At 35.0% G+C, this 15703-nt stretch overlaps 3 protein-coding genes across 4 annotated transcripts; all 3 read right to left on the reverse strand.

Annotated features, from left to right (window-relative positions):
* Positions 1–523: 523 nt before the first annotated feature.
* Positions 524–5249, reverse strand: antkmt (adenine nucleotide translocase lysine methyltransferase). The gene is made up of 5 exons (XM_004071724.5): positions 4681–5249; positions 4480–4584; positions 2846–2986; positions 2239–2289; positions 524–1533 (listed from the first exon to the last, which is right to left on the reverse strand). Exons 1-5 carry the CDS (start codon positions 4840–4842, stop codon positions 1351–1353), a joined length of 642 nt encoding a protein of 213 aa, XP_004071772.1. The 5' UTR covers positions 4843–5249; the 3' UTR covers positions 524–1350.
* A 260-nt stretch (positions 5250–5509) lies between these two features.
* Positions 5510–8927, reverse strand: hirip3 (HIRA interacting protein 3). 2 transcript variants are annotated; one of them, XM_004071508.5, is made up of 8 exons: positions 8768–8927; positions 8466–8586; positions 7966–8110; positions 7553–7891; positions 7300–7451; positions 6328–6475; positions 5975–6073; positions 5510–5820 (listed from the first exon to the last, which is right to left on the reverse strand). In XM_004071508.5, the coding sequence occupies exons 1-8, from the start codon at positions 8839–8841 to the stop codon at positions 5633–5635; spliced, it is 1266 nt and encodes a 421-aa protein (XP_004071556.1). In that variant the 5' UTR covers positions 8842–8927; the 3' UTR covers positions 5510–5632. The 2 variants fall into 2 exon arrangements, with proteins under 2 accessions (XP_004071556.1, XP_011476606.1); XM_011478304.4 differs by having other exon boundaries at positions 6328–6478; positions 8768–8926.
* A 587-nt stretch (positions 8928–9514) lies between these two features.
* On the reverse strand, positions 9515–14872 carry kctd13 (potassium channel tetramerization domain containing 13). Its single transcript, XM_004071507.4, has 7 exons — positions 14449–14872; positions 13211–13471; positions 12111–12280; positions 11793–11882; positions 11583–11635; positions 11019–11214; positions 9515–10853 (listed from the first exon to the last, which is right to left on the reverse strand). The coding sequence occupies exons 2-7, from the start codon at positions 13446–13448 to the stop codon at positions 10605–10607; spliced, it is 996 nt and encodes a 331-aa protein (XP_004071555.1). The 5' UTR covers positions 13449–13471; positions 14449–14872; the 3' UTR covers positions 9515–10604.
* Positions 14873–15703: the final 831 nt, after the last annotated feature.

The following is a 15703-nucleotide window of genomic DNA, read 5'->3' on the forward strand; positions in this document are numbered from 1 at the left end:
AAATAAATTAGTTCAAAGAATTCTATCAGTAAATTCAAACAATAAAGACAAAAGTCTTTAAATAGCTTTCAGTTTTGTGTTAAAGATACTAAAAGCAGCTAAAACTCATGTTGATGCAGCTTGTTTCTTTGTTACTCTGCCTCACTGTGTTGTGTAAAAACACATCATTCTGCCTTCCTTATTTTACTGCAATGGCAAGAGGGGTAACCCATTTTACATCCTAGCTGCATACAGTCAGCCCCAAATTAACCCGAAACCTCATGATCTTTTTTGAGCATTGGTATGGTCATTAGGGACTGACAGATGTGCAAGGAGGCAACTGTTACAGTGGTAAAACAAATGCTGTGCAAACAAGTCAGCAATACCGCTGTCCCTCAGTTTTGTATGTTACTTCATACTTAGGCTGCTCTGGTTAACTACTAAAGCAGAATATTTCAACAAATGCAGGCATATCTTTTCCTATTCATCGTGACATGAGATCGGTTTAAAAAAACAGTTTTTACAAGAAGAAGAGACAAATGAGTACTGTCAGAATCAAATCCATTTTAATGAACAAACAAAACAAAACAAAAAACTAACATAGTGTCAGCTTAGACCAAAAACCAGAAGGCAACCCAGTTAGACCAGACATTTCGCAACAGTTTGAATCAATGTGAGGTTGGGTTGCTATGCAATGTTTTGAGTTGTAGACAGTTGGCTCTAAATGGCTTTAACTTAGTTTTTTTATTATCATAAATTCCTTTAATATATAAATCTAAATACAAATAACTCAGAACTACTTTACACATGTCCACCTTAAAAATAAAACCTCAAATAAATATAGTAAAGATTTTACGATTTAGCATTTTATAAACACAAATGTTGGCTACTTATATTTTATATAATCTTTTTAGCAATCCCTGAAATAATTTTTTAACTCTTTAACTGGCCGCTCAAACAAATGGTATGAGAAAACATTTTTAAAAACATCGATTGTGTGTATTTTCCCTAAGGCAATATAGGCAGCAGAAATTGTATTTTATTTGATCAATTTTGGGCATTTAAACAATTCCTAATTTAAAAAATAGTTTGCATTTTAAAATGATAGCCTTTCAAAACTATGATAAAAGGATACTTCATAGTTTAAAAATTTATTTGATCACCTTAACCAATGAGAACACAGACCCCTTTTTTCTTAAAAATAAAATGATGTGTATTTTACCACAAACCAAGTGGTCCTTTCTGATTTTTGTCAGTTTCACTGATGTCACCATATATGGGTTAAGGTGAAAGTTACTTCAATTCCAACTCCAGCCAGGTAAAGGTTGTGTATATATGTCACCCCTCAATGAATAACTCATTGTACTGTGTCTAAATATTGCTGACTTTTCCTAAAAGTCTTTGTTTTTGAGCTTGCATGTTGTATGCCCATGCTCTGTCAACTCCATGTCCTTCAATTCTGCAGGGTTCCCAGTCTGGGAAAGGGAAACGACCAGCTACCACCAAGGCGCCATCAGGAAGCTCTGCATGCAGCTTCTCCTGCAACAATGAAAGCTAGAAAGCAGAAAATCACAAAACAATAAGCCCTTAAGATGCATAAGAATGAATGAAGTTACCAAAAAAACAACACTAATAATAACTGACATAGTTTCACAATGAAATATAAACATCTTCTAATTAGTCACACATAAATGATAACAGATGGCCAACATTCAATCCTACATCACCTGTATCATTTACAAATCATTTGTTAACTGTTAAATTGAAACTATAAGCAATATTTTTCTGTATAAGCCAGAAAAAATGCAACACGTCATTCCAGTTTTTAATGACGGCCAAAAAAGAAAGTACTATATCCTCTGTCTGTTTTAAAGATTTACATATTTAGGCATAAAATACTGCTATGTCCCAAACTCACCTTTTAATTAAAGCAACATGGCGAAATACGTAACCAGAACTAAAATTTAAAGAATAAATAAAATGAAACAATGCTCAATAATAATAAGGATCATTTTATTTTCTTGGCTCAGAAAAAGCAGGCTGCCGTGCACACAAGAACCCCCCCCCCCAAATAAAACATTATAAAAAAGAAAAGGGGTTATGCGAAGATATATAACCCGTTATTGTAAAAATAAACACCTGTCCAACACAAAAGGCCTTCAGCTCTCATCTGTTTGCTCAGTTTTTGGACAGAACAAGTAAAGAAAAAAGGGAGGATATAGAACATTTTTATGATTTCACAGTTTTTATGAAACTCACCACACTTGGAGCCAAAAAAACTGTAATATTCTTGCATTTTGTCAAGTCCACCTGTAAGTAAATACAAATCAGGGTATAAATACACCAGAATTGTTACAATTTATTAGCTGTGTGTAACAGACTAGTGAAGGAACTCTAATGCAAATATACTCATTAAAAAACGAATTTCTTTTCATTTAATCTTTGCATATTTTTGTTTTTGAACTTTACCATTTTTATTACATGTTTAGTGTCATATTTTGTTTGCTTTCCACTATTTTCTCTTACAGACTGACTGACCTGGTTGTCTGCATGACGTGTGGTCACTATAAATACAGATGACCAGAAAATTAAGAATTAAAATGAAAAGACATTTGAAGTCGTTTACAAATACAAACAAATTGGTCTATATCAGCCAAACCTGGCCAAATTACTTCTCTAAAGACGGTTTAGATCAGGAGCTTACAATATAACAACCAATATTTTGTTTTGTTTCTCCTTTTCCCAGTGAATAAGGCATATTTTGGAACCCAGATATCAGGAGTTCACATTATTAATTGCTTATAATGTATAGGAAGTCTTAGATTCTGATGTAATTATGAAAAATAAATCTAAAAAAAGGTCAAACCTTCCAAAGATCTTCTCGCAAGTAAGCTACTTTTCCATGATAACCCAATCTCCAAGCATGAATACGGGCTAAAGAAATGAGCCAGGGGTTGAGCTCATAACCAACAGCTGGGTTGAACCCATGCCTATGAGCTTCTAGGACCTAAAAGGGTTACAGTGGTAATCAGTACAGGATATGAATATGTATCAACATCATCATTCTTGATCTAAGTGCAGCTTTTGACATGGGCTTCCACACTTTTCCCTTTTAGTTTATCTAGCTCAAAATCTTCAGGTTTCTGGCTTCTCCCTTTGTTTCAGGCGTTCTCCAAGGCTCTGTATTGGAGCATCTTCTTTTTTTGTCAACTATCCCATTCTAACTGGCACCAGCTCAGGTGATTTCAAAATTAATTTAGAATTTTTTTGTGAAAAACTCTAATTCTTAATTCTAACAGTTCTTCAGCAAAACCAGCTCCAGTTTTCACCTTCCCTCCTCACCTACTGGATTCTAAAGATTCAACCCTGGCTTTCTATCAAATCAAATCAAATCAAACTTTATTTATAAAGCACTTTTCATATAAAAATATAACACAAAGTGCTTTACATTAAAACAACAAAATATAAAAACAAGCAAGCATTAATAAATAAATAAATAAATAATAGGGCCCCCCTCCCCGTACCTAGCCCCCCACGCCTTTCACACCTCCCACTCTCTTACTGATGGGAAATGACAATGAAAAATAGGCTGTAAAACATATGCTGAGCACAAAAACATGATGCGGGAAACGCTAGTAATTGGAACCTCCCCCCCTGTGAACAGCCGCATAGACAGCCAAATGCAACATCACAGGCGGGGACCGCTCCACCAAAGCTAGGCGGTGATGCAGGTCCCCACCCAGAGCCGCAGTGGCTGAACAGCAGCCGTCCCAGAGGGAGAGGTTCCAGCTGAGGAAGCACCGGAAATAAAAATGAGAATCAAAAAGTAAACATATTGATAAAAACGATAAAACATTGAAATAAGGTAAATTAAAATAACACGTTAAAAATCAGGTTCAAGTTCATAAAACAAGATAAAATGGATAAAGAAATAAAATAAAAATAGAAAATACATATAGATAAATAACTGAATAAATGAATAAAAGTAGTAAAATAAATAAATAATAAATAAAAATTAGCTAAAAGCCAGGTTAAAAAGATGGGTCTTGAGCCTTTTCTTAAAAGTATCAATGCTCTCTGCGGCTCTCAGGCCCTCTGGCAGACTGTTCCATAAGCGGGGACCATAGTGCTGAAATGCAGCTTCTCCATAGGTTTTAGTTTTTACAGTTGGAATGGTTAACAGACCAGTGCCAGAGGATCTCAGGGTCCGCGAGGGTTCGTACATTACTAAAAGATCTGATAAATAAGAAGGCGCAAGACCGTTAAGACATTTAAAAACTGTTCAAAGTATCTTAAAATCAATCCTGAAGCATATGGGGAGCCAATGCAGGGATTTTAAAATTGGGGTGATGTGAGCCCGCCTCCTGGTATTTGTAAGAACTCGTGCAGCAGAGTTCTAGTTAAATTAATTAAATCTAAATATTAATAAAATGGAACTATTCCTGCTTCACAGTGATAAAAATGTGTTTTTTCCCCCTCAAAAATTGACTCTGTACTTACAATGCGCCCATCACCAGATCCCAAATCCACAAGGTTTCCTTTTCGACCTCTTAGCAACGTCATCACATTCTGCACTTGGGTTTTGCTGGCAGGAATGTAGGGAACCTATTGACATGTTTTTGGGAGTCATAATTATCAGACTAACCTTCTTTTTCCCCACAGTTTTATGATAATAATTGAGACAGTCGATCTAGAGCACACCTGCAGTTTTAGGGGTACTTTTCGGAAACCTGGCTGAAGGATTCCAACCCACATGGCATAAACAGTCAACCCAGTGCCAACGGCTATCTGAGCGACACCCCATCCTCCGATCTGCCTTCCTTTGATGTCAGCCAGAGCCTCATCTGGCGCGTCATCGTCCATTCCTGGATCAACCGTAACGCACTGTACGTCTACACTCACTCTATTAACCTTAATTCACAAGTAACAGTCGTTAACATGTTTCCAGAAATTAAGGTACGATCTTATTTAAATCAAATGTTACATAAAATACAGACAAGAATCGCTCTTAATAAATAATAGCCCTGACAGATAAGTTGTTGGTTAATCGTTTCTTTTTTCAGCGCTTCGTTATTCTGCCTGGCTTAATGGGTGTTCTTAAAACAACCGAAAAACTATTACTTTGCCTTAAAATACATTTTATCAATCGTAAAAACACAACTGCGCGCTTAACTTGACCCGTAGGTGTAGGGGGTGCCATTTGGCTGAAACACCAGTCCGTCCACGTAAAAGTGCCGTACATACAAATAACAATGGTTCCTGTTCCTTAAAAAAAATATTAAATACTGTTTAAACATTTAAGTAAGCTTTTTTTTTTTAAAAAAAATATGAAATTATAAACGAAAATCCAGCTATATTTGTAGGCAAAAATTTCTGACTAAACAATGTTGTAATTAATAACAATGACTGTTAATGACTATTTTGTTACTTTGTTCTTTTTTGTGCTTTACCAAAAAGAACATTTTTCTCTTATATTTAGCTAACCAAATTTATTAAAAAAAAAAAGAAATAATACAAATTCAAACATCTGTAAACAATATAAACAGTTTTATTTAAAAGAAATTAAAATATGGGTCACACCACAACAAAGAATATAAACCTCTTAAATTCTGTCATAATATGACAATGAATACATGAACGATAATTAGTGCTACTAGGAACTGTCTCCGTCATCACTGATGATCCCACGCAGGTTGGCCCAATCTGATACTTTTTTGCGTTCTCTGGGAGAATTGTTTTCTTGATCACTGCCAGAGCTTGAGTTGAGAGTGCGCTGATAAGCAGGCGATGGGGATTCATTGTATTCCTGCCTTGCTGAAATTCCTCTGCGTTTAGGCCGTCCTGAAAGGTAATTAGGTAACAACATGCAAAAACCACAGAATTCACAAAAGCACAAAGCAAGACGGAACAAAATTACTTCAAAAGATTTATTGAATGAATGTTCAGATAAAACTTTATTAGCTTATCTTTTCCAGAAACAAATTAACACAAGTACCTTGTGTAGCGATAATGTTCCCAACATCAAGCTCGGCCAGTTCCTGAGCTTCCTCCCTTTTCATTCTGATTTTTTTACACTTCTCAAGAGACGGCTGACCTAAAATAAAGCCAAAAAAAAAAGTATTTTAAGTATTTGTGGTGTTTTTTTTTAAACTTTTGATTAGAAATATCGCAAACATTAACCAAGCATTTATGGGCTTATCTGTCTCATACATTATTTATATTAACACATACAAATACAGATAATATAACTGACACTTTATCAAAGTCTCCAACCAAAATATAAATATATAGGACAAGAGGATAGCCATCTATGACTTATGAAGAAAAAGTACAATTATCCGAACAGACCTTGGACACCGAGATCTTCCAGTTCTTTCTTTAGGACAGCCACTTTGGCTCGAATCGATTTACAGCCTTCCAGGAGCTTCTTGTAATTTCTTCTCACACCACACAGGGAGATGTAGCGTTTGAGTTTTACTATTGCTTTGTCGCCGTCCTGCTGGAATGTGGCAAGACAGAAACATTTTTAGCGGTGAAGCTGCAGTGTTTAAAGTCCCACTCTGATCATCTTTTGCTCTATTTTCCTACTATGGTATTCTGTTTTTAGGCAAAAATAAAACAAACTGTCATTTATTAGGATATAGTTTCTGCAGAGCGGGAGTAGTTCATTAGAGATCCGCTTTTTTCCAGCAGCATTTTTTGTCTGCAATTTCAAGTTTAATTTTCTTTACATATGTCCTCCATCATGCCTTGATAACATGTTAAAAACACCATAAATGATGCTTTAACCAGTATCTTGACTGACTAAATGATGTCCTCATCTCCAGACTTCTTCATCTTTATATGCATGTCATGGTAATTGAATTTTAGAGGGTTTTGATTCCAAACCTTTAGCTGAAGGAGAAAGGAAGATTCTGTAATCATGACTAAACACATCCGTCTTAAACCTATATTTATTTGGCTTTTTTTTTTTAAAAAACCTAATGGAACGAAAACACTTTCCTCATCTATCCTCAACTTTGGTGGTAGCAAAGACAGACATCAAGGACAGGCTTCAAAACTGCATTCAGAGGGAATCTGTTTTCTAACCTTCATTTAACTTTTATGCTAACCATTTGCAAAAAAGGAAAACAAATATATAGGATTTTATATTTTAACCAAAAATATAAGAACTTTACGATTGTATTTGAACTTTGGGACTGAATAGTAATGATGGAAATGTATCTGTTGAACTTTTTTGGCAATAAAATAACTGATTCAAAATTAAAATCTGTTTTTTTCCTTTCAACCTCAAGTTAGAATAATAACTTGTAAGCTCACCTTTTGGCTTCTGCTGGTCTCCACCCCCTTTGCTGTCTTTTTCTTCTCATCTTTTGCCTTTTTCCCATGATCCTTGTCTTCCTCCAAGGAAGGAAGTGAGGATGAATCTGAGTCTGATCCATCATCTCTTTTGTTTACCAAAGCTTTGTCTTCTAAAAGATCCAACAGAAGAACATATATCGTTTTGTTACCAGAAACGGACAAAATAAAAGATTTAAATCTTTGTAATATGGATGAAAGTTTGTATATTTACCGTTTTCAGGTGAAACCTTGCCATTGCTCGCATCACTCTTTCCAGAACTGCTCTCTGCATCACTTTCAGACGTCTTCCTTCCATCGCTTGCATTTTTTATTTGTTCTTTTTTGCCATTTGCTGTGATCTTTTGGCTGTCCGGCTTTTGCTCAGGACTACTACAAGCACCTGTTTCGTTAGATTTACTCTTTGACTCGTTCATTTCTTCATCTGTAGAGTTGTCGCTCACAAGCTCCTCTTTATTCTCTGGATTTCTCTTCGGACTGATTGTTTTTACTTCTTCCGTTCTACCTTCAGACGATGATCTTGATTGACGGTCATCTTCACTTCCAGTTTCATCTGAACACACAGATAAGACATGTTTTTTTGCTAAAAACCACAGGTTACGACTAATGAACTCATAAATGATCTACCTGATGATAATGTTGAAGGCGTGAATCGTCTTTTTTTCCCCCTGGATTCAATTTCTTCCTCACTTTCCTCATCCTGGTTTTCTCTCTTCCTTTTGTTTTGGGGCTCATCGACTTCTTCAGAATCGCTTTCATCATCGTCATTACCCTACATAGAACACAGATACTCCAATAATTTAAGGATTACCAACCTTTATTCAAATAAAAATCAAAAATAGTGAAAGTCGCACCGTTTCATCTTGAGGAACAGAGGGCTAATTTGTGTCTTACAGTGTATTTCAATGAGGAACCCTTATTATTAGGAAGGACTGAATTGATTTTGTATAGGCTAGCACAATCTTCACTGCTGCTGTATCTAGTAGATGTCAATCAATGTTGTTTGATGGTTTACAATCTACATTTTTTACAGGTTAAAACACAATTTTAGGCTTTGAAAGTTTGCCAAAACAGAAAAAAAAGTGAAATAAAAATCATCATCCCCTTTAATAAGCATTAAAGATTACCTGCATCTTTGCAAGCTCCTCTTGAACCACTTGCTTCATGACCGCCTTCGCTTCAGGACTTAATGACTCGCGTCCCACATGGACCAGATATTGTCTTTTTAAAAGCCCCAAAGTCAGTTTGCTGCCACGGAAACAACATATATTTATAAATAGTAACATAGAAACGAACCATAAAATGATGAAAATTTCCACAACAGACTTGAGGCCCAGCTAGCTAAAACATTAGTTTACGTTTTAGATTAGAACTAGTAATCTATTCCTCCCCCCTAAGAAGTAAAAAATGGGTGAGTTTTTATCTTTACCTCAGGTCTGGTTTATCTCGTAATTGATGACGCACGAATTTGCCAATCTCCGCTCTTTCTTTTTTAGTTGACATCGCTAAAAACAAACAATCTTTATTCTTTCGCGGGAACAATGGCGTGGACCGGAAATGGGAAGTGACGCAACAAAGACAGGATTTCAGAATAAAGAGACACTACTGCACGAGTTGGATTTTGTATGTTAACGCTATGTTCAATAAAGCTGGGGGGAAAAGAGACACTACTGTACGTGATAAACATTAAACTACACGCGGACAACTCCTTGAAAAATATTGTGGTTTGATATACATGTATCTAAAAAGATATTTAAGCAATTCGTAATTCTTTCAATACTTGACAAATTTTTGCACTTTAATAAGAACTGGATTACGGCAAAAAAGAAAGAATAAAATATATAGATACATTATTATTCATTATCTCCCACACTCACTTTTAAGAAACAAATGAATTTGACCATCACATTAAACGTGTCTCTTCATCTAGTTATGATTAAGAGTAATTTTACCATCAAGACGATGCATTATCTTTGTTTACTTTATTTTATTATCAATTAGGTTTTATGTATCTGTTTTGCAATTTTTGTCTTATTTTCTATTGTTGGAATAAGCCAATAAATCAAATCTTTATTTACATACCAGTAAGAAAAAATCTAGATCAAATGTATATTTCCTTTAATAAATCTGAGTTATACTACAGAAACATGAATGAATAGCATCAACAAAAAGTAAGTGGATTTCAAAAGCATTTTATTGTCATCATTTTCATGGCTATGGGACGGAAGTACCATTAGTGCATATTTCAAGGTATTCTGTGGTAAAGAGTTCAACACATATTGCTCTCTTTCAATGCTGTTTTTTTTTCTTTTTCACTATTTAGAGTGCTTAAGCTTACACAAGTCATCAGCAAAAAATAGAAATTAAGTACCTCCTTCCCCTGAGGAAAAAGAAAATCTGTCAATATTATCTTTATACTAACAGGAAAAATTCTCTGAATTTGTGAAAGACAAAGCAAATGTGGCAGACCATGGCTCAGAATAACATACAAATAAATCATCACAGTTATTCTTGAATAAACAATAGAGGAAGCTTATGCTTCATTAATCCGAATATTTAAAATCTTTGCTCAAGAGTGCATTTATCATCCCAAAACTGAAATTCATTTTAACACCAGATAACACAAAGATTGCCTTTAATACAAAAGTTAAATATCAATAAATTAGGTTCATAAATTAATAAGACATCTTGAAACAAAAGCTGCAATATTTTAAATAAAGAAAAAAAAACTGAGCTGCTCAACAGTCTCATTCATTGAAAATCTGACAAAAACCTTTTTTTCCAGTGTTACCAGGTCAAGACTTGACCATATCAACCCGTCTCATCTTCTCCCCAATACCTTCATTTTTAAACACAGAATAGAAATGACAGATTTGACAACCTATACAAACTGATGGCGTTTCCTGCAAATGAAAGACATAGGAGGCTCCCAGTGCATACCATGAACTCCCACATAGAAAACCAAGACATCAGCAGGGTTTAAGTTTGGTTATTGCGCTCACTCGGTTACAGATGAAAAATCCCTAATAAACTCATGACGGTATCAGTCACAGTTTTTCTCAAAATCAAAGTATGTACAGAGATAGTTTTTTTTTGTAAACATTTCCAGACTTTAACCTCTGCTGCAAATCAGTCATTCACTGAGATTTTTCAAGTGTGTTTGAACACTTAAGGAGTAAATACCAAGTGGTTATTATTATCATGGCAATTCCTTTCATCCTGCAAGCTTTCAACAAAAAATAAAAAGCAAAATAAACAGTCTTCCATCAGTCCTTATATACAGTTTGCTGACCGTGTCCCCTTTCGTCGTGCATTATGTGCCTCCGGACGTGGATCCGTCTTACTCGTCGGTCACCGCCGGTTGCACCTTCTTCTTCTGACTGTCCAGCTCCAAGAGATGAACCAGAGCCTCGGGAATCTAAAAGATGCAACCCCCCTGGACCGGATCTCCTATTGTTCTCATAGATAAGGATGTTGAGTGTTTCTTCGAATATCCGGGCCTCAGGAAATTCAACCTACAAAATAAAAGAAGCATAGATGAAAGAGCTGAATGCCTTTGTTAGGTTTTATCTTTCAAACTTCCACTTCTTTAGCCTCATTAAATCAATCCTAACCAATTTGCCCTATGATAAAGGCCGCGTGCAGCCCTATAGGACTGCCAGCATGTTTTCTATGTTTACTTTGGTCTGCTTTTTCTCCGTAGCGTAGACAATGGAGGTGCAGCACACTTCTGCAATCTTGCGACCTTCACCATAGAAGGACCAACAGCAGATCTCGTCCCCGAGCACGTCTTTGACGAACAGGACTCGGCCGTTAAAGCGCAGCACGAGTTTGTCAAACAGCTCGATGTTCTTGAGCAGGTTGTCATCGGAGTTGCTGGTTGCAAAATGAAAAGACAGAAAAGGAAAAAATAACTGCAGGTTTCCATAACAACAAGAAAAAAAGGATAACTATGAACGCAATTATGAAAGGAAAGTAATCAAGAATAACCACTGAATAAATTATTGCACTTTTAACTGAAGTCAGTAAAAAAGCTTTAAATTAACACAAATGCACAAGTTTTAGAAAAAAAACGTCAATCAATATTGGAAAATGTTTAGGTGTGATAAAAATCATAACTTTGCTTTTCACAAAAACACAAATTAAGTCAATTTATGAGACAAAAGCTATAAAAAAAATGCTTTGAAACTAAAAGAATATTAAACGCTTATTATGAAAAACATATGCACTGTTAGCCCTTTTACCTTGTGTAGGAATATTTGTTGTTTCCTCTGTTATTCTGTAGCTTCACTACTGGCTGTAGACAAGACAAAAAATATCCACATTACAGAAAGAAATATTAAAGTGATAAAGCAAAATGCAGCAAAAGAAAAATATAACTTTATTCTTCACTGATTTTAGCTGAAAAAGTTTCACGTATTGATCAAGGACCTGATGAGTGAGTTTGAATGTACCTTTTTACAGGAAGCAATCATCCTCTGCTCTTCTTTGGCTGAAGTGATCATGGGGATGCCGCAAACACTCTCCAGAATATCTTTCTTTTTCTGAGTTCAAACAGGAAAACAACCAACTTTAACTTCGGTTTACTGCTAACTCATACTTGAACACAACCTACTAAAGTGAGCAAGATGAAATTTAGCAGCATTTTGTTCCCCAATAACTAGAACAATAAATAAACTGAAAAAAAGCAGATTCTTATTGATTTCTTCATATATTTTTTTTGCCTCATTTTGCTCAAAAACATTGAATTTTTTAGTTTGAAGTCTTCTTACCTGCATAGCACTAATGCAATGCTGAACGAGTCCCTGGATCTGATAATACTGGGCCTCCTTCAGGACTTCGTCCAGTTCTCTGCATTCATCTGGCAGCGGTACGGAGCCATCTCTTAGGAAATTTAAAACAACACCAAAATGCCGGCCACACCTATCCAACACCACCCAACCTGGAAAACACGGAACAGGTTTCTCTGTCATGCTTTAAAAAAATAAATAAAATCTTGTGTTCCGTCTACATTGGTCTCAAAAGATGTAGAAGCTAAAGGTTTTTCAAATTCTTCTTTTCATAGAAGCAGATCCGTTGTAACCAAAGCTTAGATGCAGGAAAATACGACCAAAACTGATCCGTAAATCTCTCTAAAGCTTTTTCACAAATACAAAAAAAAAAGAAAAACAGGGTTGAAACAGTTTATTCATTTAACAATTGTAGTAAAACATCACCAATGATAGGGGTGTTTAAGAAGTATTTAAAGGATGGTAAAAACAAAAAATAAAAGGCAGACTGATTTTTGGAACTTAAGAAACCCCATAAAACGTTTAAACTGAGGAATTTTGTGCACACAATTCACAAAAATGGTCTCTAACAATGTTTCAGTCCAGCTTTGGCTTTTGTCAGGATGGCGTTTGAACAAAACAAAACAGACCTTGATAAAATTATTCTTGATACAAAAGAACACTAATAAAATTTAGATGAGGACTGCCAAATATTTAAAGTTAAACTTTATGTATTATAAAATTCCTCTTACAAATTATAGTAACCACTTTGTGAATTATTTATGAATTGTTTAAAGAAATAATAATGAAAAGTTCTATAAAATATTTAGATAAATAACTTAAAATAAATAAATTATCACGACTCCATAGTTACTGCATTGCGTTAGTATGTCAAACAACATGGATGTACATTTTATTGTCCTATTAAGGAGATCATTTGTAGCCATAAGAGTCAATCTGCTTGAATTAAAACAGAGCTAAAGCCTTTTTAGTAATTTGCAAACCCTTTCTGAAAAAGTGTTTTGAAATGTGCATACAGGTAGGTCAGGGCAATACACAGCATGCAGTGCTGACATTCAAAGATGTGTTTACTCTCCACTCACCTTCAGGGTCGATTGTGGCCTCAGTTTCTCCATTGCATATGCGTCGCAGCAGGCTGTCCTCCTTGCTCAGTGTCTGGACGGTTGTATAATGCAGCGTTCCACCCACATTTAACTTTACATACTTGCTTCCCAGCAGGCTCGGGTATCTCTGCTCATCCGTGTTGTAGCAAGAAGGTGGGGCGATGGCAGAATCGGCAGAGTCGGCGGCATGACTGCCAACTGAAGCCTCCGCAGACATGGGGATGTGAAGTGACCGCCTGACTGCAATGAGGAAGACACGGTTAGACAATAGAATGTCACCAGAGACATAGTCAATGCAGGACAATAGCTATTTAGCAACAGTGACTATTAAATTGTTAGGTCTATTGCAACACTCAGATCTTTGAATAATATTTCACAGCATGGTAAAACATTGTGTTGAGAATGAACTTTTCAGCAAGCAGGGTACGCTAAATTTACACTTCCTTAAACTGGTAAAGAGTTGGCACTCATTTTATTCTTTTTTAATCATACCTGGGATTAGTTCTTACTGGGGGGTTTGCTATAACTAGTTCCTATTTTCTAATACAAAAGCTGGGGCTGGAACAGAAGTAGGCTGAAAGCAGACTTATTTTGCAACACTTATAGCAGCAAACCGGTTTAAAACAACACAATTTTAGACCTATTGCATCCAAAATGTTAATAAGTTTGAAGTTATACATTGAAAATAAAACAGTAAATTCCTTTCAGAAAGCCTGGAATACTTTAGAAAGGTAATTGTTGTCAATAATCTATACGAACAAACTCTTTTATAAATTTAAAACAAGCAAACATGAATGGATTTTAAGCAAACTTATGAACATTGATGTTAAAAATATCAAAGTATGTTGAGTTTTTAGGAAACATGCACAACCATTTCTTGCAGCCACACCCATTTACATGATGAACACTTTTTTTACTTCATTTTGTCACCTTTAACTCAACGAAAATATCAGGACTTTTCGGTTTTTTAAATTTGAGCAACACATATCTAAAGCAAACGAAAGAAAGAAAAAAAACGATGTTATTCAATAAGCCTTCCTATTACAACACAGGTGTACATTGTTCAACTTTAACTATTGTTACAGCCAGATGGATCTAAAACAAAACACTACAATATAGTAAAAAAGGCACCAAAACAGCTGCTATTTAAGTTAGAGATAAAATATGCAAATATCCTGAAGAGACACGATGATGAAAACATAATAAAATGGACTTACCACACCGAACATCCAAGAATGTTGTAAGATTCCAGCAAAGAAGTGGAAAATATGCTGTGTTAAAAGGGTAAGTAGACTGAGCAAGTGCGCTACAACGAACAAAAGGTTATAATTTAAGACGCAGCTATCGCTAGATACGTCATTATGATAACGCCAACGTTTAGCTCATCAAAGTAGCTACTATTGATTGGCTTTAAGCAAACATAAGTTTCCACTAAAGGAAAACCTAGTTTCACGCTTCAAAATAGTCGGATTTTAACCACCGTAGTACCTAAATCCATTGTTTCGGACATTAAATATTGACGATGCTAAAATAAAAAGCTAAATAGGTCACTCGGAAATAAAAACTGTAATTCTTCTTCCGCCGCGTTCTTCTTCTACGGTTATCAGGGTATCACTGTTGTTGTCATGTCGGAAAATCTTACTGTGGGATAAACAGCGTCAGAATAAAAAAAAACCAAACTTACAAAATTGAAGTTTTTTTAAATTAAATTAAAAAAAATCAGTTACATTTAGTTGGATTAATACCTACTCCTGGGGCAAAATGTGCAAGTTTATTCAGTTGCATTGTTGGAGAAATTAGTTTACCGCCCCCAGTGGTCAGAAGGAAGAACTTCAACTTTTTCGTCTTTCTGTTGGTTAATCTTGTTTTTAAAATGGATGGTTTTAAAGCAACACTACATATAATATGGGTGACTTCTTTACTATTACCACGAAATATTGGCATATAAAAGTCAGTAAGCTTTGACAAATGAATACAGCAGTAAAACTACTCAAAGTCTTAATTTATTTTTAAAATTGTTTTTTTCAATCTCCAACTATTTATTTATTTATTTGTTTAAAAAGATGTGCCATAACCTTACCATTATTGCAATCTTTCTTTAAGAATAGTGACTATCTCTTTAAAGTAAAACCATGTGCAAATAATGAAATAGAATGATCTAGGGAATGAATACAGTCGCAATATTCACATGCACTTTATTAAAATAAAAGTTTGGTCAGTGTAGAGTAGGGATGGATGCATGTGATTGATATATTGGGGTATGGGAAGGGTGGTGATCATCTAAATGAAATAGTGATGATAACCATACAAAAACATTATTTTAATGTTACTTTGTTTATGGTAAATAAAACAGAATATGTACATAAGTGTATAAAAATAGGCTGATCATCTTTATGTTTCTATAAATGTTTTTAAATATGTGAGTAAGTATCCCATTCATTGAAATCCAACTAAATATTTAAAAAAATGACA

This window comes from Oryzias latipes, chromosome 8 (genome assembly GCF_053564925.1).
Source record: "Oryzias latipes strain Hd-rR chromosome 8, Olatipes_Hd-rR_3.1".
Taxonomy (NCBI): domain Eukaryota; kingdom Metazoa; phylum Chordata; class Actinopteri; order Beloniformes; family Adrianichthyidae; genus Oryzias; species Oryzias latipes.